Source organism: Pseudorasbora parva, chromosome 14 (assembly GCF_024679245.1).
Source record: "Pseudorasbora parva isolate DD20220531a chromosome 14, ASM2467924v1, whole genome shotgun sequence".
NCBI classification, from domain to species: domain Eukaryota; kingdom Metazoa; phylum Chordata; class Actinopteri; order Cypriniformes; family Gobionidae; genus Pseudorasbora; species Pseudorasbora parva.
In genome coordinates, this window is record NC_090185.1 from 28,438,389 (window position 1) to 28,462,337 (window position 23,949).

General features: G+C 37.7%; 2 protein-coding genes across 3 annotated transcripts in view; one reads left to right on the forward strand and one right to left on the reverse strand.

Moving 5' to 3' along the window:
• The window catches only part of glis2a (GLIS family zinc finger 2a), a 35,535-nt gene extending 29,682 nt beyond the window's left edge, over window positions 1-5,853 (reverse strand). Inside the window, exon 1 of the mRNA XM_067416153.1 lies at window positions 4,712-5,853. The gene's annotated coding sequence lies outside the window, so the exon portion shown is untranslated. The remainder of the gene's footprint in view (window positions 1-4,711) is intronic.
• Window positions 5,854-7,286: 1,433 nt separating this feature from the next.
• On the forward strand, window positions 7,287-22,756 carry LOC137040494 (sarcalumenin-like). 2 transcript variants are annotated; one of them, XM_067416155.1, is made up of 7 exons: window positions 7,287-7,883; window positions 15,188-16,381; window positions 17,768-17,866; window positions 18,968-19,063; window positions 19,179-19,295; window positions 19,410-19,643; window positions 20,781-22,756. In XM_067416155.1, the coding sequence occupies exons 1-7, from the start codon at window positions 7,826-7,828 to the stop codon at window positions 21,584-21,586; spliced, it is 2,604 nt and encodes an 867-aa protein (XP_067272256.1). In that variant the 5' UTR covers window positions 7,287-7,825; the 3' UTR covers window positions 21,587-22,756. The 2 variants fall into 2 exon arrangements, with proteins under 2 accessions (XP_067272256.1, XP_067272255.1); XM_067416154.1 differs by having other exon boundaries at window positions 7,288-7,883; window positions 15,185-16,381.
• The last annotated feature ends 1,193 nt before the right edge of the window (window positions 22,757-23,949 follow it).

Sequence of the window (23,949 nt, forward strand, 5' to 3'; positions counted from 1 at the left end):
CAAGCTTATGTGAGTAAACTTTTTTATATGTAGTAATAGCCGTCCGGGGGCTGTGTGTTTTCCAAATGGGCTACCAAAACGTACACCCATCGGCAGAAATTCGATCTTGATCTGGTTGCGCACGCGTGTGTGTGTGTGTGTGCGTGCGGTTCGCGCTTATATCGACCATACGGGCCATGTAATACAGAAATAATATTCCAATCAATCGTGGGTGGATGAGAAATAAATCATTGTGTTTGATAAAGACATTTACGAGCCCTGTGGTCGAGAGAATTTTTGCAGTTGCCGCTTTCAAAATAATCTCTCCCTCATGTGAACTGACAGGGCATAGATATAACAGCGGAGCTGAAGCTCATTAAATATGCAAATCTTATCCAATCCTAGCCGTGGGCGTTTACTTCCAAGTCTCCAGTGCTGCACGCCCATCAAAACCCAGCGTTCAGGAGAGAGCCTCAAAACTAGTGTAGAAAATAGCATATTAGTTATGATGTTTTTGAATGTAAAAACCACACGAACCTCATTAGTTGACCTCAGACAACAGTATAAAAAAAGAAAAAAAGCCAGTTCATGACACTTTAAAAAAATGTCCTGGCTCTTCCAAGTTTTATAATATCATTGAATGGACGTTTTTGTTTTAAAGTCCATAAAAGTGCATCTCTCTATCATAAACGTACTCCACACGGCAAGCCATGCATTTGTGTAAGAAAAATATCCATATTTAAAACTTTAAAAACTGAAATAACTAGCTTCCAGCAGACGGGCTGCGCAAGTCGACTTACGGCAAAAGCAATATGACATCATGACTTTGCGTTACGACATACACGGCACTTTCTAAAACTAAGTGGCGTGTTATATGTATGCATTTTGAGTTATCCGCGTGTAAGTCTACGCCATGTGATTCCGCCTATCTGATCTCACAGAATTAATATACATAGCCTAATTTTATATTTTGGAGCAACTAACTCCACTGCCAGATGTATTTACATGTATTTATATGACAAAAAAACTGTATAAAAGTAACTCATGTTGCATTTCAAGTCTTCTGAAGTCACACAATATCTTCATGTGAAGAACAGAGTTGATCTTAATGTTTTAAGGTCCTTTCACACCGGACGCATAACGAAAAAGCGTAACGTATATAAGCTAATATTTTGCATGCAAATATTTTGCGTCAAAACCATTCACATCAGCCGCAACACGAATTTGCGACGTTTCAGAGCTCCAACATTTCAAAACATTCGCAGCGACAGCTGAGAAAACACGGGCACTTCATCATTCAGTGAAGATGAGCTTTTCATTTTATTTAAAGGACTGAGAGGAAGGTTTTGGGTGCAGCCAGTCTTAAAGAACAGAGTCTGAAGGGGAGGATGCTAATCTTGAACAGGAGCTAAAACTTTATCATGGCCGGTTCTGCACTTACTTTCTAAAGTCTGTGGGACAATTTGACGATCTCCCCTTCAGAGACGGCAGCGCATCTGACGAGACAAACCGCGCTCTTCAGGGAATCAATCGATCCGCGCAGATGTTTCCAGTCGAGTCACATGTAAACATTTCAGTGCCACAGACGTAGCCTACTGATGGCAACACGTTCACTTTCCATAATCGCGGACACAATGTTTAGAAAAAAATCAACTATTTATAAAAGGTAATAACTTATAAGTTATTATACTAACTTGTTTAGTTATTGCTGTCTGTATCATACAGTGGGCAAACACAGCTGCAGCTGTACAGCTTACAGTTGTAATCTCATGAGAAATGCCATGCTTGGCAAAAGTTAAAGTTGATTGAATAGCATGTGACATCAACTGGACATTTCGTCACCCTTGTTTCCTTTCATGTGATTGGTTGAAGCCAATCGGAAAAAAAAAAACATCTCGCGAATTATTCGCACGTCAAAAATCGCGTCCAGTGTTAAAGGGCCTTAAGTCGTTGAAATGATGATCGTGCCCCTTCTTTGTGAACAGAACACACACGCACTGGTTAATATTTCTCATTCACAAAAAAAAAAAATTGAATTAATTATTTACATTTTTTGTTGTGGGCGATTTAAAAAATAAGTAAAACGAGTGTTTTTTTTTGTGTAATGCCGCATTTTTGGCTCCCCGGAGCTTCCAATGCGTTAGTTTCACATAGCAGTATGGCAAGCGACAACAACAACATCATAGGACACGAAACAGCAACAAAAAGCAACAACATGGCTACCGGTGAAAGCAGGAAGTTTGTTGCCAAGAAAGGAATAAAATCATCTGTTGTTTGGAATTGGTATGGGTTTGCTGCGACAGATGTGGAGCAAGAGCAGTTTCCCCAAACTGCAACATTTGCCTAAAGCCCAAAGGTCAAAGGCAGCAGCACCACAAACCTAACTTAGAAATCTAGATGCACCCTAGCGGCAGCAAATCTAATCTGCCCGTGAGTGTCGTCTAGCAACTCTCAATACACTTCTGAGCTGTAAACGGCAAACTCTAGTGGGGCCAATCACATCGTGTATAGAGTCGGTGGGCGGGGCTTAACATAATGACGGCCGAGTTGCGCTTGCGTGCTACTAGTAAACACAGAAACTGGCGAACAGCGGTCTTTCGAATCAGCTTTGACCGTGACTCTGGAAGACTTGGAGTTAAGCTTTTCTCTGAGAAAAGAACAAAGAACTGCACTGAAGTCATTCTTAAGAAGGGAAAATGTGTTCTGAGTTTTGCCGACCTGATACGGCGAAAGTTTAATCTTTCAACTAGCTCTGGTTGGTTGTAGCGCTATCCAATTGCGTGCACGCCGTGCAGAGGGAGTTTGAAAGACAACCGTTTATCCCGCCCCTCGGATTGAGCCCCAATGGTGAGTTTCCAGACCAAACATCTTGGTGTGGGTCTGGCTTGTCAGGCTACCACAAACCTATTCCAACACCTGAAACGGAGACATCCAGCCGAACATGAAAAATGCCAGTCTCTCCGAGACGAACAAAACCGCAGTGACCAACAAACCTTAGCTAAAAAAGAGCTAACTGTAGCCGAATCCTATAAAAGGAAAGGGGCACGGAGGAGAACCATCAGCAAAGCGGTCGCTTTTCACATAGCCATAGACATGGTATCCATTAATTTATTATTCATCCCAGAAATGGGGTTTACATTTGTCTTACTTTTGATTAAATAAAAGCTAAATGTGCTGTTTTGAGCATAGGTATGAAAAATTGTTGTTCACGATTACTAAAATATGTGATTGGGAAAAAGGCATAAAAAGCACACCTCGTGTTAAACAGTCAAAATATGTATTTATGTAATCACAAAAATGTCACCAAGCTACAGCAAGATATCACAATAACACAGGATAGGATTTTTTAAATAAACATAAAAATAAAATCAGGACTGCAACAAAAAGTGTATTGAATAATGTTGAGGGGGTTTATTTCACAATAATGGACTGTTGCCTGTAAATTAGCCCCATTTTCACACAGCAACTGCATAGAAAATAAACGAACATGGGATATTTTAAAAGGTTAGTTCACCAAAAAATGACATTTCTGTCATTAATTGCTCACCCTCATTGCTCAACCCATAAGAACTTTGTTCATCTTCAGAACACAAATGAAGATATTTTTGATGAAATCCGAAAGCTTTTTGAACCCCTCCATGGACAGCAATTTAATAACACTTTCAAGACTCAGAAAGGTAGTAAAGACAGCTCTAAAATAGTCCATGTACCTCTAGTGGTTCAACCTTAATTTTATGAGGCGACGAGAATACTTTTTGTGTGCAAAAAACATACAAAAATAACGACTTTTATCCAACAATTTCGTGCCAGTCTTCTACGCTGTTGAAGTAGTACACAGTACAGCGTTTACGATTTACGCCAGAACACTGGCTTACCACTGGGCACTGCTGTTGATGTGAGTGTATGTGATGCTGACGCATGAGCTAGCCAACGTAAAATGTGTAGGAGACTGACAGACAAGAAGAAATTGTTCAAAAAGTTGTTCAAAAACTATTGTCGCCTCTTCATAAAATTAAGGTTGAACCACTGGAGTCACATGGACTATTTTAATGATGTCTTTACCTTGAAAGTGATAATAAAATTGCTGTCTATGGAGGGGTCTGAGAAATGTGTCTCGGGCATGCAACAACATAAAATATCTTAATTTGTGTTCTGAAGATGAACGAATGGCTTACGGGTTTGGGACGACATGAGTATGAGCAATAAGACAGAATTTTAATTTCTGGGTGAACTAAGCCTTTAACATGTGTAAAGAAAGAGACCACACATGGGAAATGTCAAACTATCACAGCTAGAATGTATTCGTGTGAGACTGAAAAAAGCAGGTTATACAAAAAATATTTGACGTGGAATGTCAAGACTGGCCAATCAGTTTCAAGTATTCTAGGGAGCCGAGCAAAGTAACATGATATTACAGCATCTGGAACACAAACAGACTCCCCACCTACCGGCTCAGGTGTCCTCCGTTCACACCTGTAGCTGCCCTGACATGATTGTCACAAGTTATATAACACCAGGTGGTCTCTGTTTATGACGGAGTCTGTTTATCAAACCATTTGGGCTTCAATATCTATTCAACATTTAAGAAACTGGGTCAGACTGTCTGGATAAAACTTGAGAAAAATAACACACACACACACACACATACACACGCAACCCTAACATTTTTCTAGAGGTGTGCAGATACATTTTGTGTCCGTCCAGATGAGCGCGAAATGCCCGGCGGTTTTACCTCAATGACGTTCCGTCGGATTCCGAAATACGTGACCCGCTGAGACGACTTGAAGCGCGCGGTCCGTTTAACGCTTAGATTAAAACGCCAGATGTCTTCATCAAAAACACTCCTGGATCCAGCTGACCATTTCTAACTCGCGAAATGCGATATTGTTTTGGACAAAAAAAACGTAAACTGTTCGTTTAAGGTAAGAATAAAATTGTCTGGAAATAATATGTCAAGTTACGATAAATCGTTCCTAAATAAATACATTTCAAAGGAGCATCGCTTGCTTACGACGCCTGTCTACTGTCTCCCGGCTTCTTCCTCAATCTGAAAAAGAAACGGAGGGAGAGGGAGGAGAAAAAGACAGAGGGTGGAGGACATGAAGTGATGATTCTTTATTTTTTCCTCCAGATGTGGTCTCTCTCTCTCTCTCTCTCTCTCTCTCTCTCTCTCTCTCTCTCTCAGAGATTACTGTATTATTCCCCCTTCATCCCGCCCTGCTGTGTGACCCCGCCCCCTATGGAGACGTAGCGTGAAGACGTCTGTCTCGCGTCGTGAAAACTCTCGTCTTCGTCGAAGTGTCCTCAACTCAACTCTCATTTTGCTTGTGCAAAAGGGGGGGAAAAAAGGAAGAAAGAAAAAAAAGGAAAAGAAAACATCTTTGTTGCTTACTTTAAAGCCATTCATTTTAATCTTGGGTTTGTGCTTCGTCCGACAACTGTTAAGATGTTTCTGTACAAATTATCGAAACAAAATAGTATTCTAGGCTACTACATTCATACCATAATGCACATGAATGCTATAAACAATTTGTTGTAGCTATGCCTTATGGTAATACTGGTAGCCTACTTTTGATAGAGTAGGCTAGCCTACACATCCAGTCCTAGTCAGGGATTGGCAAACTCGGTGCTGAATGTCCTGCAGAGTTGGCTCTAAGTAATGTGTAATATTAGGTAAACACTGCAGGACAGTGGCCCTTCAGGACCAAGTTTGCCCATCCCTGGTCAATAAAAGCGCCATCTGGTGGTCACTTGCAGTTAAAGTGTGTAATTTATTTATTCTTTAACTTTGAGGTCCAGCTATAATATTTCAATTTGAGTTGATATGTGACCCTGGACCACAAATTTTTTTGAAATTAAGATTTATACATCATACTATTCATAAGCTTCCCATTGATGTATGGTTTATATGATAGGACAATATTTGGTTATTTGAAAATCTGGAATCTGAGGGTGCAAAAATCTTTATATTAAAAAAATCTATATATTGAGAAAATCACCTTTAAAGTTGTCCAAATGAAGTCCTTGGCAATGCATACTACTAATGATGATAATGACTAAGGAAATTTACAAAATATCTTCATGGAACATGATCTTTACTTTATATCCTAATGATGTTTGGCTTAAAAGAAAAAAAATAGATAATTTTGAGCCATATAATATACATGAGACTTATGACTATAATAAAATGATATAATGTGTTATTTGCAAGATATAAACCACTAAACATTTTGAGGTCATGCTCTCTCGACAAATTTATTTTCAGGTGAAGTAGGCTGTCCCTGATTTATAAAAAAATTGTCCTGCATAGTAATTAAAACACATTATTTATTAACACATATAATCAAACAATCATATCAAACAAAAACATTTAACAAACCTAAACGCATATGAGTAGAATTCACCAATTCATGTGTAAAATTAAAAAAACGGATAGATATTGTTTACATTAAATTTGATTAAATCTGATTATCAGAATATTCATAAATCAGAATATGGATGAAAATGAACTCTACAACATAATATGTAGTCCCAAAAAATGGGACTATAACACATGCAACAACAAACAGGCTAACATTTTAATTAGAGGAACATTTAAAAATGGTAACCATATTGTACAAATGTTTCTGTTTTCTCTAAATAATTTTAATGGACTAAAGCCTAAATTATTTCCATATTTTAAAGCTATATATTCTGCATCTATATTTTGCTCCCCTTTTCTTCACTCCAGATTTATGCCTTAATCTCTTGTCTTATTTTCTGCTATTTCCTTTCTTCCATCTCTGTCTTCCCAATGATTTTCCTAATGGCACATTCACTTCTGTTTTCTAAAAGTAGATTATATTTGTCATGAAATAACCAATGAATGTTAATTTGTTTAATGAATTTGAATATAATTAGGCCTAATGAAGTTTAAAGGTTGCCCACCTTTCCCTGAATCCAGCTGGCCCACTTTCTCTAACACATTCAGCCAAAGTAGGCCAGCAAGATATAAGCATCTTACAATAAAACTTAATATTATTAATTATTATTAATATTATAACTTAATATTATTATACTTAATATTAAAACATATATTTGCAATTTATTCCCTGTTCACTGTAATAACAAACAACACAGGAACTGCCACCAGTGTCATACTGCGTCAACTAAAACTATTTTATAATTTAAAGAAATAGTGTCTCTTCAATTTAAGACCATTGCCATGCTCTTAATTACAGTACAATCAAACTTAACAACCCCCTTTATGTATTCAACCTACTGACTAGAATTAAAGTTCCCATGAAATCAAAATGGACATCTTTTTTCTTTTTCTTGCAGCGACTTATCATGATGTGCTTACTGATGACATCACATCAATAGCAAACCACGACAATCTGATCAATTTCCCGTTAACGAAATCAAGTCTTTTTCTTCTTTGAGAACCCGTTTCACTTGCCACAATTCCTCAACTTCCATGTAATGTCGACCTTACATCGTTTTACCATGAAAAACATGGTAAGGCGGGTATTTCATACTTTTTCATTAAACATATAGTCAATAAAAGCGCATCAAAGTAGTCGCCTCAACCATGCTCCGTTAACGTGACCAGTCACTGGATTTGGTTCTTCTGAGCGAACAACTGAATCTTCCTTTACAACTCCACTTAAGTTCGGTTACACAGAAAGCAGGCAAAGGTTAAAGGCCATCTGATTGGAGAAGGCAGCTGCTCCCAGTGCTGACGCTTGTGCAAATGCTGCGATGTCCATGAGCGCCGCCCCACCCCCAGACCCTCCACTGACCCTCTTGCGTCTCTCCAGGGGTATATATAGACTGAAAAGAGAACTGGACAGTCCTGGCAGTCAAAATGAGGCTCTTCCTCCCCTTCTGCTGCTTGCTGTCTCTACTGGCACTCAACGCTGCAGGTAAGACGTTAAAAGAAACTGTAATTTGAACACAGGTGGGCTGCTGAACTAAGAACTGCAGTTGACTGGCTTTTTGTCCGGGAGAAACTGGCCTCAGGCTTAGCACAAGATAAAGACTAATCTGAGATCAGATTGCTTGTCTTTGGCGAAGATGAGAGCTGCATCGGTGGCATGCTCATATTCATATAATTGAGAAGTGATTTTAGAAGTGCGTGTGTGTTCTGAATCCTCAGATTCTAGATGGCATGTACTGTATCCGTAGTGCCTGCATTTGTTTAGTGGGATTTCTGAGCTTGTACCAACACATGAAGCCCTGAAAAATAGGCTCTTAAATTATGTAACTTGTGAAAAAGTGGTGTTAAGTCACAACATGCACTCAGTTTTATAGAAAAGGGGAGATGTCATCTGTTGTGAGGCGTGACACCAGCTGATGGAAAGTGTGAAGTTCTCAAACACACTTTTTTAATTCATACACATTAAATATTAACACACATGGGTCAATGACGAAATTAAGATTGATTTTTAAAATTACGTGCATACTAAGTTCTTGAAATAATACTTTCTATTTTTATTAATTTTGGCTACATGTTTATGTTTATGAATCAAAAATATCATAATATTCATACATTTTTATGAAGTTTTTTGGGGAGCTGCACATATGACAATTTATCTTTATCAACTAATCTCGCCTTGGTGTAAAAAATATTGGTTGCACTTTATTTTACTGTATGTAGTACAGTACTGGTTAATATAATGTAACTAGGTTAGGGTAGGTTCAAGGTTAGTACCTATTACATTTATTGTAATTACTATGGGGAACAGGGCTGTAAAACAAAGTGCAACCAAAATTAATAGATGCTTATTATTAAGCAAGAAAACAAGACAGAAATTGACTGCAAAACATTGGCCCTGTTTACACCCGGTTTTAAAATGCGTTTTGGTCTATTGGATCTCAAGTGGATGAGGGCGACCCATTCCCGTTTACACCTGGTGTTTTAATCCGTCTCTTCTGTCCACTTTCGACCACTTCTGTCCTTTTTTTTTTAGAGGGGAGGGTCTATGAAAGTTGTTTTTTTTCTTTCAGATCTTTCGATCTAATGGACAAAATTAGCTTGCGCAATTTACATGCGAACGCGAAAGGAAACGACGGAGAAGCATACGGAGAGCATCAGTTTTCGTTTTTGCTGTGGCAGCCGCAAGACCACGGCAAACACTTTAAGTGTGTTAGAAATCAGGAATGGTGAGAGATCATTGTGGTTCAAACCAAACTTTACAGTCTTTAGCCGACAAAGTTTAAATCCCATCTGTCTAGTCACTTCCCATAATGTTTACGCATTGGTTCAATTTTTCAGACTACCTCAAAAGTGGATAAGCTTAAAACCTTTACACCTAAATATAGCGGTGTACACTTGTGATCTGGTCGACCAAAACAGATCTTAATACCAGATGTAAACAGGGCCATTGTCATCTCGGATGCATCAGTGAAGCTATTGGCACAAAGGCAGTAACAAAGCAAATTCTTATTTCTTATTCGTATAAATCCTTATGTTTTGTTCTCTAAAATTCCAATTGAATTCATGATAGTTGGATGGTCAAAATTCCAGTCAAATGTAAGGGAAACAGTTGACAGCTTTCTTGTCTCTAAGTAGTACAAGAAACGGAGGCTGTAGCTTCCTCTGGCTTGCTTTGAAGTAATATCCTTGTCTGTCCTTGCATTGTTCTTGTTCTCTTTCTGTGTCTGTACGGTCAGGTGGAAAGGCCTAGAGTGCCCTATGAAATCAGACACTCTTCCTCGGGCGGTTGCGTGGTCATGCTTCACAGCTCCACTTACACGCCCCCTTGTACTTTCTATCCACATATACAGTTCCAGTCCACAGCTGCTGTCACAACGGTACTGTCTCAATCAGACTTTATTTCTGTCTCGCAGGCCTTGTAGGGGCAACCATTATGTTAACAGTAGGACTTAAAGCCTCTGTCCTGCCTACTGTATGAGGCCTGTTTTAGCACCTGGGGTTTTCCCTGTACTGTCCACTTACAGCAGCCAAGATTACGCAGACATTAGGCCTACTAATGTCTGCGTACATTGTTGCTATACAAACAATGTTGCTATACAAACGGATAGTTTTGATAGTAATAACTCTAGGATTTTTGTAAGGTCTTAGATTATGACTTAAGTGTTACTAGAGGTTTTTGTAAGGTTTTGGATAGTAATGACTCATGTGCTACTAAAGGTTTTTTGTAAGGTTTTAGATGATGACTTAAGTGCTACTAAAGGTTTTTTGTAAGGTTTTAGATGATGACTTAAGTGCTACTAAAGGTTTTTTGTAAGGTTTTGGATAGTAATGAATGACTTAAGTGTTAGGTTTTTGAAAGATTTTGGATAGTAGTGAATGACTTAAGTGTAAGGATTTGGATTGTAATGTTATTTGTGCATTTCTATTGGTCTTTAAGAGCAATACATACATACAGAATTCTGGTTCAGATTCCTCAACAAATCTTTAATTGTTCCATTAAAAATTATTTTGAAGAATAGAAAAAAAACTTTTTTTTTTTAAATGGATGCCATGTAGGGCGCCATCCAGCTCGTCGGGAGCAGCTGGGGTTGGGTGTCTTGCTCATGGACACTTCGACACTTGGTCAGGTGGAACCGGGGATTGAACCACCAACCTTTCGGTTTGTAGACAACCTACATGAACCACTGAGCCACTGCCGCCCGCAGTGCCCATGTATTTTAGATAAGTTGAAAACGAGATTTACTAAAAAGAACCAGATCGTAAGATCATTCGCAGTCATGCAGTATGTTATTAATTCACTAAGAAGGACCCAATCATAAGAGTCATTTATTCATGAATCAATAAATAATTAGACTTCATTGATTGCACTATATATTTCGGACTGGTTAGTAATGAAACAAACTCAGAGTATCCGGTGGAACAAAAGCTATGTTTATATATTTTTATGTGCATTTTGTGATATTGCATTAAACGTGCTAGATGACGGCAAAATGTGCATAAATTCTAAAAATGCACATTACACACTAAAGTGAGGCAAAACAAATGTGATCCGATAAGAAGACATGCACATAAACTATGATGGAAACAATTTAACCGAATAAATCCCTCAATGTGCAACAAAAAAGGAAATGTGACTGCCTCAACAGAGGATGTGATTAAATAACTTTCCTCGCAGTATCATGAGCAAATGTTGGTTTGATCATTCTGAAATGCCTGAGCCAAAGAGTTTCGTCAGAATGAATTGGTATAATGACCTCCCAGAAGTGTCTCACATGATTGCATTTGGTTTTGCCTAGTGACCTCAGCTATCTTTGAAAAATCACTCCTGTAGACATTGCCATTATGTGGTTGTACAGAGTAGTTTGGCAGGAGGAAGTCATTGGTATCAAAAAAGGAACTTATAGCTTACAAGCTAAACCTCATTGTCATTTTAACAGAGAATTACAGAGGAACTTCTCAGTGTACAGGCTACTCATGTTATGGTGAAGACTTGGGACTTGCGATCGAGCACCTGTCCATTCCTGTCCTTACCTCAGAACATGCTGTCGAAGGGGGATGGGCTGGTCTCTGTCACGTCCAACTTAAAAAATGCAGATGATTTTGTATTAGTTTCATAGTTTTATTGTTGCTCCCCAGCAATGGTCTAAAAAAAAAAAAACATGTGTGGGTTTAATTAAATTAACATGGCAGAACATGATACTGAGCAGAATATGATACTGAGTTATTCAACTCATTATATACTAGTAGCACACTCTCTGTGGCACATAACAACCAGAATTTTTTTTTAACCTATTTCATTGACATTAAAATAAATACCTCATTATGTTGTCAAATAAATCAAAGTACAGTAGTTATCATTTCCCTCATGTTTTCCTCTGATATGTTAGCATTGTGGCGATGATGTAACCATACATTTACTAGTAAAGCTATCAAGCTAGCAGTGAAGTGTAATTCTTATGACATAACTTGGCCTTAGGCCTTCAAAATAATTAGCACACTCATGGTTGCGTAGATGACACTCTTACACTATGACTATGGCCTAAATTCAGCACTCCTGGGTCTCTGATCGTGTGTATAAGTGTGCAAAACATATCACACTTACACTGATCACAGCCAAGTCAATCAATTAGAGACTTCTAAGGAGCACACAAGCCTGTCAAGAGAGAAGTTTTACAAGCAAGTGGTCAAATGCCAAAGGTGGAAGATGTTTATCTGAACTAACTATAGCCAATCTGGTGCCCTCTACTGTCAGCACGGTTTTAAAATGTTGCTTAAGTGTATCACTATGACACTTTCCCCCAGTTTCAAAGACAAGTCTTAAGCCTTGTCCCAGACTAAAATGCATGTTTGAGTTGTTATAACCGATAGCAACTTGCACTGACATATCTTAAAAAATATATCAGTCCATTGTTTTGTCTAAAGATGCACACCAGTAATGTTTTTTTCTTCTTCCTATAGGGCACGATTGAAAAAGCGTGCTTAATCTGTGAAACTAGGCCTTCCTAGTTTGTCCTTTAGTTCAGTGGGTTCATATAGAGCAAGGTTCCTCAAACTCTAAACTGGAGGGCCACTGTCCTGCAGAGTTTAGCTCCAACCCTAATCAAACACACCTTCCTGTGATTTTCTAGTGATCCTGAATACCTTGATTAGCTTGTGTAGGTGTGTTTGATCAGGTTTGGAGCTAAACTCTGCAGGACAGTTTGAGGAACCCTGATATAAAGAAATCTATTGGGTTCTTGACTCAGTTTTAAAGAACTTAAAGTTTTGAAGAATGCCAAAAAATAAATATAGGGAGAATTATGTTTACGAGCTGTTTAAGTCATCAAATTCAATACAAAATTAAATAAAACAAATTAATGAATTAAAACTAAATCCATAAAATGAATCCATGATGCAAAGGTTCTATATATGAAGAGCCTGACAGAACCCTTTAAGGTTCTATATAGAACCTTTTCTTCTAAGAGTGTAATTTTTTACTTTACTTAGTTTAGCTTTACTTGAATAAGGGTGCTAAGAGCCATGACTTCAGACTTAATTTGTATCAAACATTTTCTGGATACAAAATTAATCTAAGACTAAATCCATGCCTCTTGGCACCCATATGCCAAATACCCTACCTCCTTTTCCATTCAAATGGTCTCCTACAGGATTTAAGTACCAGGGAATTTTTGTGACCCCTAACTTTAATCAGATGGATAAAATTAATTTAATACCCCTGTTTGAGAAAATAAAACAGGATCTTGATAAGTGGAATACCCTTCCAGTTTCATGGTGGGTAGAATGTTATTAATTAAGATGAATGTGCTGCCTAGGTTGCTTTATCCAACTCAGGTTGTTCCAGTTGTGTTTTCTAAAAGGGTCCTGAAAGATCTAAATAGATGGCTGAAACTGAGCTCAGATCAACAAATTGATCTAAATATCCATTACAAGACCTACTGTTTTTTAAACAGAAAAGTGTGATAATCCTATTATTTATTAACACACTTAGAGCATGGCGATTATCATTTTCCATAATACTTTATGCTCCATTCATGTCAACTATTTAATGTCAGAATGCGGAAATATTTTATTTATTTTAATTTTAAGTCAAATAATGCTTATTAATGTTGCTTTTGTTAGTTTGTGATTTGCAATTTGTGGAAAAACAATAAATATATTGTTAAAAAAATTGTTTTTAGTTTGACAGGTCCTTCAAATATGCATTCAAATACAGTTTTAACGTATAGGCATATACTATATCACAATAAAAAATCTTTATAAATTGCATTGCATGACACTGAATTGCCTATGAATTATGAATATTTGGTCCCCCTTGAAAACGAGATGTTGCATTCAAGGGGCTTTCCATGAATAAAAAATTCACAAATGAACTGAAAAAACTGCAACGAAAAAAGTATGCAAGTCTGCAACAAATTATACAAGAAAATATTATTCTACAAATTATGCACCAATAGTTACAATATAATGACTGTTTTTACAAAAGCAGAGCTGTACTTGTCAGTGGAAGCATTTGACATTAAACCTAGAGGTGGAAATCTTGGTACAAAGCCGCCATGCTAACACCCTTATCAGAGACGGAGGACAGTATGAAAAATAAACTTCGCGCTGATGATCCACATGAACAGAAAGGACTTGGCGTTCTCTTCTCCTGCCAGCTCTGCTCCCTATTTCAGGATGTGATTCACATGAAAAGCATTTAGCTCTCATTGAGAGCATTCATCGCCGCATGAATCACAGACATGGGTCATCATCAGACATGCATTCACACCAATTCATGTTGTTCAAATCCATAGACCATAATATTAGCTATATTTTAAAATTTTACATGATTTAGGACAGTAACCATGGTTGTGTTTAGTTAAGTTACTGCGATGTAAATGATGCTGTCTAAAACACAGGATGCTAAAAGCTAATGCTAATGTCATATACCTACAATGTGAGATACTTTTCTTCAGAGGAAGTAGTGTTATATGAAGGGCAGGGATGTGATGCACCAACATCTCGGCAACCAAAAATATTCTGCCGAAAACAAAAAATCGGTTTGCACTTTACTGTGACCAGAAATGATGCTAGAGCAGCAATATTTAAAATTTGCCAGTCTGAAATATTGTGAGGCGACTTGTTGCGGAAGCTTTACTATGCCAGCAACTATCACTCTGTAGCCCAAGAATGGTCGCCCCAAGCTAAGCAGCGTTGAGCCCTAGTTGGTACCTGGATAGGAGACCTCTTTGTAAAACCAGGTTGCTGCTGGAAGAGGTGTTTGTGAGGTCAGCAGGGGGCGCTCACGCTGTGTGTGACCTAATGCCCAGTAGTGATTGGGACACTAACAAGCACCGTCCTTCGGATGAGACATTAAACTGATGTCCTGATTCTTAGTGGTTATCATAAATCATAGGATGTCTTTAAAAAAAGAGAAGGGGTCTAACCCCGACAACCAGGCCAAATTTGCCCACTGGCCCCTGTCCCTTATCATGGCCTCCTAATCATCCCCATATATTCTCATTGGCTTCATCACTCCATCTCATCTCCACCAAAAAGCTGGTGTGTGTTAATGTTTTGATTTATTTATTTGATAGATGCTTTTATCCAAAGAAACGTACATTGTGCACATTCAGGTTATCATTACATGCTTTCCCTGGAAATCAAACCTTGACATCCAGTTTGAGCAATAGTAAGCCATGTATGCATGGCTTCCTATTGCTGAAGTATATGATTTATACTTCATAATGTGTGAATGTGCAGAGTTATATTCCATCACATATTGGTTAATTTTATTGTATTCCTTAGCAGATTCAGTGGGGTCTGAGACTGAGCCACTTGTGCCGCTCCAGCTGAAGTCTGAAGGCGAGTTGTTCAACTGCTGTGAAGGCACAGATGATATCAGTCAAAGCTCCTCCAATGACACTCCTGCACCAAACAGACCTGTCTGCCAACCCTGTGGCACCGGTGCACATACTGACACTGCGGCCAAAGATGTCAGCTCTAATGAGGACGAAGAGAATGAGGTTGTTTCAAAAGGGATATCTGAAGAGTTGAGTCAAGAAGAGCCCTCTTCAGAAGAGATATCCTCGGAGGAGGCACATGAAGAGGAGGCAGAAATTGATTTAGAGGCATCCAATGAAGTGGTGGAGGAGGAAGTTCTTGAGGAGGCAGATGATGTGGAGGAGATCTCAGAGGTAGACAGTGATGTAGAGGCACAAATGGTTGTTGAGGAACCTGTCGAAAAGGAGAATGAGGAGGAGGTGGTTGAGGAAGAGGAGGGTCTTCAGACTGAAGAAGAGCTAGTTGAGGAAGAGGAGGTTCTTCAGACTGAAGAGGAAGCAGATGAAGAAGAGGATCTTTCTCAGACTGAAGAAGAGCTAGTTGAGGAAGAGGAGGTTCTTCAGACTGAAGAGGAGGCAGATGAAGAAGAGGATCTTTCTCAGACTGAAGAAGAGCTAGATGAGGAAGAGGAGGTTCTTCAGACTGAAGAGGAGGCAGATGAAGAAAAGGAACTTTCTCAGACTGAAGAAGAGCTAGTTGAGGAAGAGGAGATTCTTCAGGCTGAAGAGGAAGCAGATGAAGAAGAGGATCTTTCTCAGACTGAAGAAGAGGTAGTTGAGGAAGAGGAGATTCTTCATATTCAAGATGAGGGTGGTGTGGAACAGGTGGTTGAAGAAGAGGTAGAGGTGCTTCCTCAGGAAGAGAGATCAGAAGAGGTAGCAGAGGAAGAGGACGTAGAAGAGCAAGCTGTAACTGAGGAAGAAGGAACTAATGAGATTGAACCAGAAGCCTTTGTAAAAATGGTGGAAACAGTAGAGACTGAGGAACTCGCAGCAGGTGTTGTTGAGGAGATTGTTGAATTGACCCAGGAGGTAACCGAGGAGCTTGTAGAAACAACTCCAGAACAAATTATGGCCCAAGCAGAAGTTTCTGCATCTGCTGAAGAAGTAACAGTGGAAGAAGTATCAGATGATATACCACCACCCAAAGCATCTTCCAAAGGTACAGTATAGTTCAGTCAGCATGAACAATATGGAACATGTAATGTTATTAAGATAAGAGAATGTATAATTGTAGAATTGTAATCAGTTTTTCCTTTTTGTTATTTGCTAAAATTTAGAAAAAACTAAGCAGGTTTGTGTTGGTCATTGAAGCAAATCTGAAAGAACAGCTTGAACCCATTGCAAAATCTGTGTGAAAATATTTGTCCTCCTGCTAAATTCTCAATAGTGTGGATTCTTGTAGAAATTATTAGATTTTGCTTACAAAAATTTGCTGAACAACAATAAATTTGATTGCACCTTTGCCGCTTTTTGACCAAACAAATTTACGATTTCACATTTTCATTTTTTTCACAGAATTATTCGTTACCTTTACTCGGATTTAAAATCTACTATAATTAAGAGCTTCAGAATAATCACAAAGCTTCTGGTTATAGTAGAAATAACCAGAGGGAAGGAGCTATGTTGCTGTCCCGTCATTACGGGGCAGGGTGAGACACTATTGTAAAAGTCAGTTCCTAGTGCTTCTCCACCTGGTACTTTGATCGAAGGTATCAAGAATAAACCCACCACCAAAATAACCTAACATAAATAGCCCTTGTCACAAGTCCAATGCAGTTGATAACAATATGTCCTCTGGCCTGCATGGAGGGCAGTTTTGTAATGGGGAAGAAATGTTTCAGATGCTTTTAATAGTACAGTGGTGTGTTTTACTGCCTCCAAATAGAGCTGAAGTAGATGTTGAAGTAGATGGACCCAACATGACAGTTGTATTCTGTTTTGGAGCCAAGTTATTATTATTGTCAACTAAGATGAAAAAAAAATATTTAAAAAAAATTATATATAAAAACACTAATCAAAAAAAACAAAAAACAAAAACCTGACAAGTCTGTCTGCATCACACTGATGGCAATATTAAGTTTGAAAAAACTAAACCAGCACCAAACCATCACTAACCATTAATGGTCTAAGCTGCCCTTTTTTAGCTTTTAGCTGTGCACTTAAATCAACAAGCAGGGCATTGAGCTGATACATTGTTTCCTGTGATTGTGATTCTAGTGTAAATACAGATACAGCTTCTTTCCTCAGAGATCTTGTTTACATCAGATGTAAATTTAAACAGTGGAAATGTTCTGATGGTTCCTTGACTGCATAAAATGTCACTAAAATGAAAATACCTAAAATAAAACTAAATATAAATATTTCCATAAAATAAAAACCAAAAGTAACTATTTAACTAAAAAGCGAAATTTAAAGCACATTAATAAATAAATAAATAAATAAATAAAAACAATAATAACTTGTTTTGTGGGAGCTATCCACGTAAAATAAAATATTATGATGATATAATATTCAGGTTTTATGCTGGTTATTTTTCCTCTGGCAGTGGATGAAACAACCCGCTCAGGTCCTGCCGTAAGAGATCGTTCCCACATTGAAGAGACACTGCGTCTGGTAACAGCTGAACCTTCACGGGAATATATTGGTGAGTCATGTAATGAAAAGAAAGAACAAATTATGGAAATAAAAAAAGTATTACCTCCTAGGCTGTACAGTATGTTAGTATTTTAGCTTGTTTTTTCATTTTTTGATCACATAGTGTGAAAAAGAATTACTGTTTCAAGAATATATTGAACTTTTTAATAACAAAAAATATATATAAAAAAACTAATTCATTTAATATCTTATTTATTTATTTATAATTTATTTAAAGATAGTTCACCCAAAGATGAAAATTCTGTCATTAAATACTCACCATCATGTTGTTCCAAACCTGTCAGACTTTTGTTCATCTTCCGAATTCAAATTTTTAAAGATATATTTCCCTCCATATTATATATCCATCCACTGAAATTCTACCAATTTGATGCTTTAAAAAGTTAATGAAGAGATCGTAAAACTAATTCATATGAATTGAGCTGCTTAGTCCAAATTTTCTGAAGAGACACGGACTCTTTATATGATGAACAGATTGAATTTAGGCTTTTATTCACATATAAACATTGATTAGCGAACATAAATAAAAGCTTAACCAAACCTGCGTGACACACAACAATCAACCTCAATGGTTCTGGTGGAAGCTCAAACATGCTGCGCAACACGAGAATGAACATTAGTTCTTGCACGTCAAGCAAATGTGTGAGTTGATGAATGTTTATATGTGAATAAAAGCCTAAATTTAATCTGTTCATCATTTAAAGTGTTTGAGTCTCTTCAGAAAATTGACTAAACTCAATTTGTTTTATGATCTCTTTATAAACTTTTTAAAGCATCAAAATGGTAGTTGCGTAGCTGTCAATGGAGGGACAGAAATCGCTCAGATTTGATTAAAAATGTCTTAAATTGTGTTCTGAAGATGAACGAAAGTCTGAGGCTAAATGTTAGAAAATGACAGAATTTTCATCTTTTGGTGAACTAATAACCCTTTAATATCTTAAATCTTCATTGGACATACATTTATGTACAGCAATGTATATAATGCAAATAAAAAAAAACAAGTTCATTCTGCTATTATTATTATTAATATTATTCTTACTAGGTTCTATATACCTTACTGTCATGATTTTATCAACTCTACCTCTCATAGATGCTCTGAAGAAGCTGCAGCATGTCTACCACACTGCGATTAAACCCTTGGAGAATGCCTACAAATACAATGAGCTCAGGCAGCATGAAGTGTCAGGTGAACAGATGTTTTACAGCATCATTCCAGATGACTGCTTTACTTCCACAAAACGTGTCAAAATGAAGCCCTATCCTCAGTTAAAGCCCAGTCTGTTTTTTTTCCCACTGATCAGATGCAGAGATTACCTCTAAGCCCATGGTCCTGTTCCTTGGTCCTTGGAGCGTTGGCAAGTCTTCCATGATCAATTATCTTCTGGGTCTTGATGAAACTTCACAACAGCTTTACACTGGTAACACATCAGTCATTAAGTGGAAGAATGTACAATGAGAGCCCCAAAATAAATGAGCTGTAAATATTTGTTCAACAAACAATGTCTGCATCTCGCTCTCTTTTGCTTTCTCAGGGGCTGAGCCCACAACCTCAGAATACACTGTCCTAATGCACGGCGAGAAGATGCGAACCATTGAGGGCATTGTTATGGCTGCGGACAGTTCCCGCTCTTTCTCGCCACTAGAGAAGTTTGGTCAGGGGTTCCTGGAAAAGCTGGTGGGAATCGAGATGCCACACAAACTCCTGGAGCGCGTCACATTTGTGGACACACCTGGAATCATTGAGAACCGCAAACAACAAGAGAGAGGTGAAAAGAAAGCACTGACAAAGACACTAAAATATATATAGAGTGTCTGATTTATGCAAGAGGATATTCAGACAAAATACTTCTCTGAACCTGAATTGAATTATATATTGTTACACAGTCTGGCTTATTCGAAGTAGGAATAGTGATCTTGAAGAATTTAACCATTTCTGTTCCTTTATGGTTCCATTAATAATTATTTTAGTACTTACAAAAGAAAACATACTTGGAAAAAAAATTAAATTCCATTTCCGAATTTTGACATAATTTCAAATTAGTTACATTTGAAACAATACTTTTTTACTTTATATTTGTTTAGTCTTGGTGAACAAAAGAGATTTAAAAATCAATCGTACAGACCCAACCTTGAACAATAGAGTATTTCTTTAACTACACATTGTTATAGTGTAACATGTTCTAAATGTTATAGTGTTGTAGTCGACAAGGAGTTTAATGTTCATGTGACACTTTATACATTTTGGTGTTGGGGACTGTTATCATTAACTTCATTACCTGTTATTGGAGGTTCGGGTTAAATATGCGAAGAGGCTCCACCCCTAGGGTTTTTTTGGGAAAAGGGGGCAGAGGAGTGCATCGCCGTTTCAAGTGCGGTTCTCTGTTCAAGTCGGGGTGTGTACGATGTGGGTTGTGGCCTACAACAGTCCAAATAAACACCCCTTTTCACTAGCACATCTCTTTATTGCCTCAGAATGCTACAATATGAACAACCGGACAGTTGTTGTGCATGTTTGACTCACTAAAATAAATGACTCATTAAAGTAATTATTTTTGGAATTGGACAACACTTGCTGAATGCATTTAATTCACTAAAAGAACCATTTTGTATGAATAATTCACTTGAGAGCAATGCTGCTAGTGTTGGCTGTGATTGGGCGAGTTTTGAATAGTAATTTGATCTGTTTTTGTTGCAAACCTGGAAATCCTGACAATACTTCACTGGCTGCACTTTTAGATTTCGTGCCATAGATTCACTACTGGTGTTTCGGTGCCACTGAATGCATAGTTTTCAGGGTATTTTAGTATGGTATTCCCTCAGCATCTTCTAAAGGTTTTTCTAAAATAAGCATTTCTGAATAAGACTCTGAGATAAAAGTATAACATTCTGCCTTTGTCCTTTAGGATACCCCTATAGCGAAGTGTGCCAGTGGTTTATCGACCGTGCTGACCTCATCTTCCTGGTGTTTGACCCAACCAAACTGGATGTAGGATTAGAACTCGAAATGTTGTTCAGACAGATGAAGGGACGTGAGTCGCAGATCCGTATCATTCTCAACAAGGCTGACAGTCTGACAACCCAAGACTTAATGCGTGTGTATGGCGCCCTCTTCTGGAGCATGGCACCCCTGATTAATGTAACAGAACCCCCACGGGTCTACGTGAGCTCCTTTTGGCCACAGGACTACAATCCTGAAACAAACAGAGACCTTTTTAAACGTGAGGAGATCTCCTTGCTGGAGGACCTAAATCAGGTGATTGAGAACCGCCTGGAAAACAAAATCGCCTTCATCCGCCAGCACGGCATCCGCGTGCGAATCCACGCCCTCCTGGTCGACCGCTACTTGCAGACGTATTATGAAAAGTTGGGCTGGTTTAGTGACCCACAGGAGGTGTTCCAGGATGTCGTAAGTGACCCTGACAAATTCTACATCTTCAAGGCCATTCTGGCCAAGACCAACGTGAGCAAATTCGACTTGCCAGAACCGGAGGCATACCGGGACTTCTTTGGAGTGAATCCTCCCAGTGGCTTCAAGCTCCTCTCCTCATACTGCAGCTGGTCAGGAGGATGCCTACTGGAGAAGATTGAGAAGGCCATCACGGATGACCTACCAGCTTTGCTCAGCAGTTTGGCAGAGAAAAGGGAAGCCAAGGCAGAGGCAGCTGCAGAAACCAAGGAGAAACCCCAAAACCGTTGGCGGAGGCAGTAAAGAATGGAGCGAGGCGAGGGTTTATTTTCTACCTGAGGCACAAATCAGTCTGAGGGCACCAAAGCGTTGAATGAATGGATGGATGAGAATAACAGTTATGATTAATGGTTATAAATAAAGCAAGGAAGGGAGAGAGTAAAAGTGACCTAGCATTTGTGAGATTCACATCACAGAGAATTTTACCAGTCTAACTCTGTATAAAACAGACTTGAACGAAGGGAATCTGTGTCTCCTCTGTTATTCTTTTTCTTCCTTGTTTTAATTGAAATCAGTTTGCAAAACATTATTTTACTTAATTTATACTATGTTCAGAATAAATAACATGTGATGATATTATTTATTTCTTGTTCGAATGTTGTGTGAATATGCTATATGTGGTAGAAAGTTGATCTTGACTTCATTAATTCAGTTCCACTTGTACATATTGATCATTTTCCTTTGTACAATTCACAGGTATGTGAGTTGTTGGTAAATGAGATGAGAATTTCTAGCATTACATGATGTGAGTTTGCTCACATTACTGCATGTTAATACTGTGGTGACATGAATTTGTTTATGTGGCTATTGATTTACACAATATGGAAATTAAACTGGATGTTTCAGACAATAAAAGACTTAAATAAGTGGATGAATTGTGAGACAAATGAATGATAATGATTTTTCACTTCAAAATGTAGAACATAAGAGGACCCGAAATGTCCACTAGATGGCGTAGCATATCATTAAACTGACTGCAATAAAAAGTTGAACGCAATAACTTATGTAAATGATCAGTCTATTTGTTTTGACAGGAGCAATCTATGCATCTATATAAAAATGAAAATTCATAAAAGGCAATTTGTATAAAACATACACATGAACAAGTATTTATGACTCCTACAGGTAATAAAGTTGTAGCCCAAGTATACAACTGATACGAGTTTAATTGAGTCTTGCACTAAATACTGTGTTGCTAGTTATACTCTTGTTTGTTTAACAATCTGCAGCTGTGTTTTCTGAGTAAGAGACTAGAAATGGCCACCAAGAAATAAAAGCTTTACAAGCATGACGACTGAGTCCACAGCCTGGTGTTGGTCAAATTCCTGAACACACTCTTGTGTCATAAACTTTCCCGTCTGACACGACACAGCATGTCTCCTAAACTGGACATGATGAATGTCTGACACAGGAAGTGCGGGACGATTATCACTTGGATGTAACTTATCTGATAGATCAAAGGTCAAGACACACCCAGAATCTTAGGTATGTTCCCAGGTGATGCTGGAACATACACACACATACACACGCACACACTTTTTACTTTACTTAACATACCATTCACACAATATTCCTATTGTTTTTAAGTAAAGTGAATTAAAAATATTGCAGATTAGGAATAACCCTGACGAAACCCTGACAACTTTTTCATGACTTCGGCGGTCTGGATAAGGATTTTTTTACAAATATATGATTTGACAATTTGCACGATTTCTATTCAGTGACATATTTTAGAGTTTGGAACAATAAAACGATATGCATTGATTATAATAGTTCTCATTACTTTTTAAGATTTCCGTTACTTTTCAAGATCTGCAAATCACTTTTTTATGTTCACATATTTACAGGTTTTTATGACTGTGAAACTGTGAAAATGTATTTTACTGCATGTGTTTCAAAATCTTATCTCTAATACCTTTTACATTTGAGGTATTTTGTAATTACTGGATAATGTTTAAAAAAAATATATATATACCACATATATTGAACCAATATATATATATATATATATATATATATATATATATATATATATATATATATATATATATATATATATATATATATATATATATATAACCATGAACATTTATTTTACTGTATGTTTTTTCTTACCTCGAATACCTTTTACATTCGCGGTCCCCATGAGCAAACATTGGTTAGATTTGACACCACATTCTGATAAGCATAAAATAAAAATAAACAGTTAATTTACATACACATTGAAATGTTAGTACAGTCAAAATATCATCTTTATTTACTCATACTAACCTATTTACCGCTGTGACAATTATGAATTGCTCAAGGAATAGGTCAAATTCAGCTTCCAATCTATGGACTTTGAGAATAGATAGTCATAATTATACACAACAACCTGACCTGTTCTTTTTGACAACACATGGGCTCCCATAAAAATGCGTTGGTTAGAACTGACATCACATTCTGAAGAGAATAAAACAAAAATAACAAGTTATTTACGCATGGGAATGCCAGTACACTCAAAATATTATCTTTCTTTACTCATTACCACATTTATGAATTCCAGCTAATCTAGTCTCCTAGAATAGATAGCGCCGTAATTATACTCAACGTACCTGGTGTTAGTT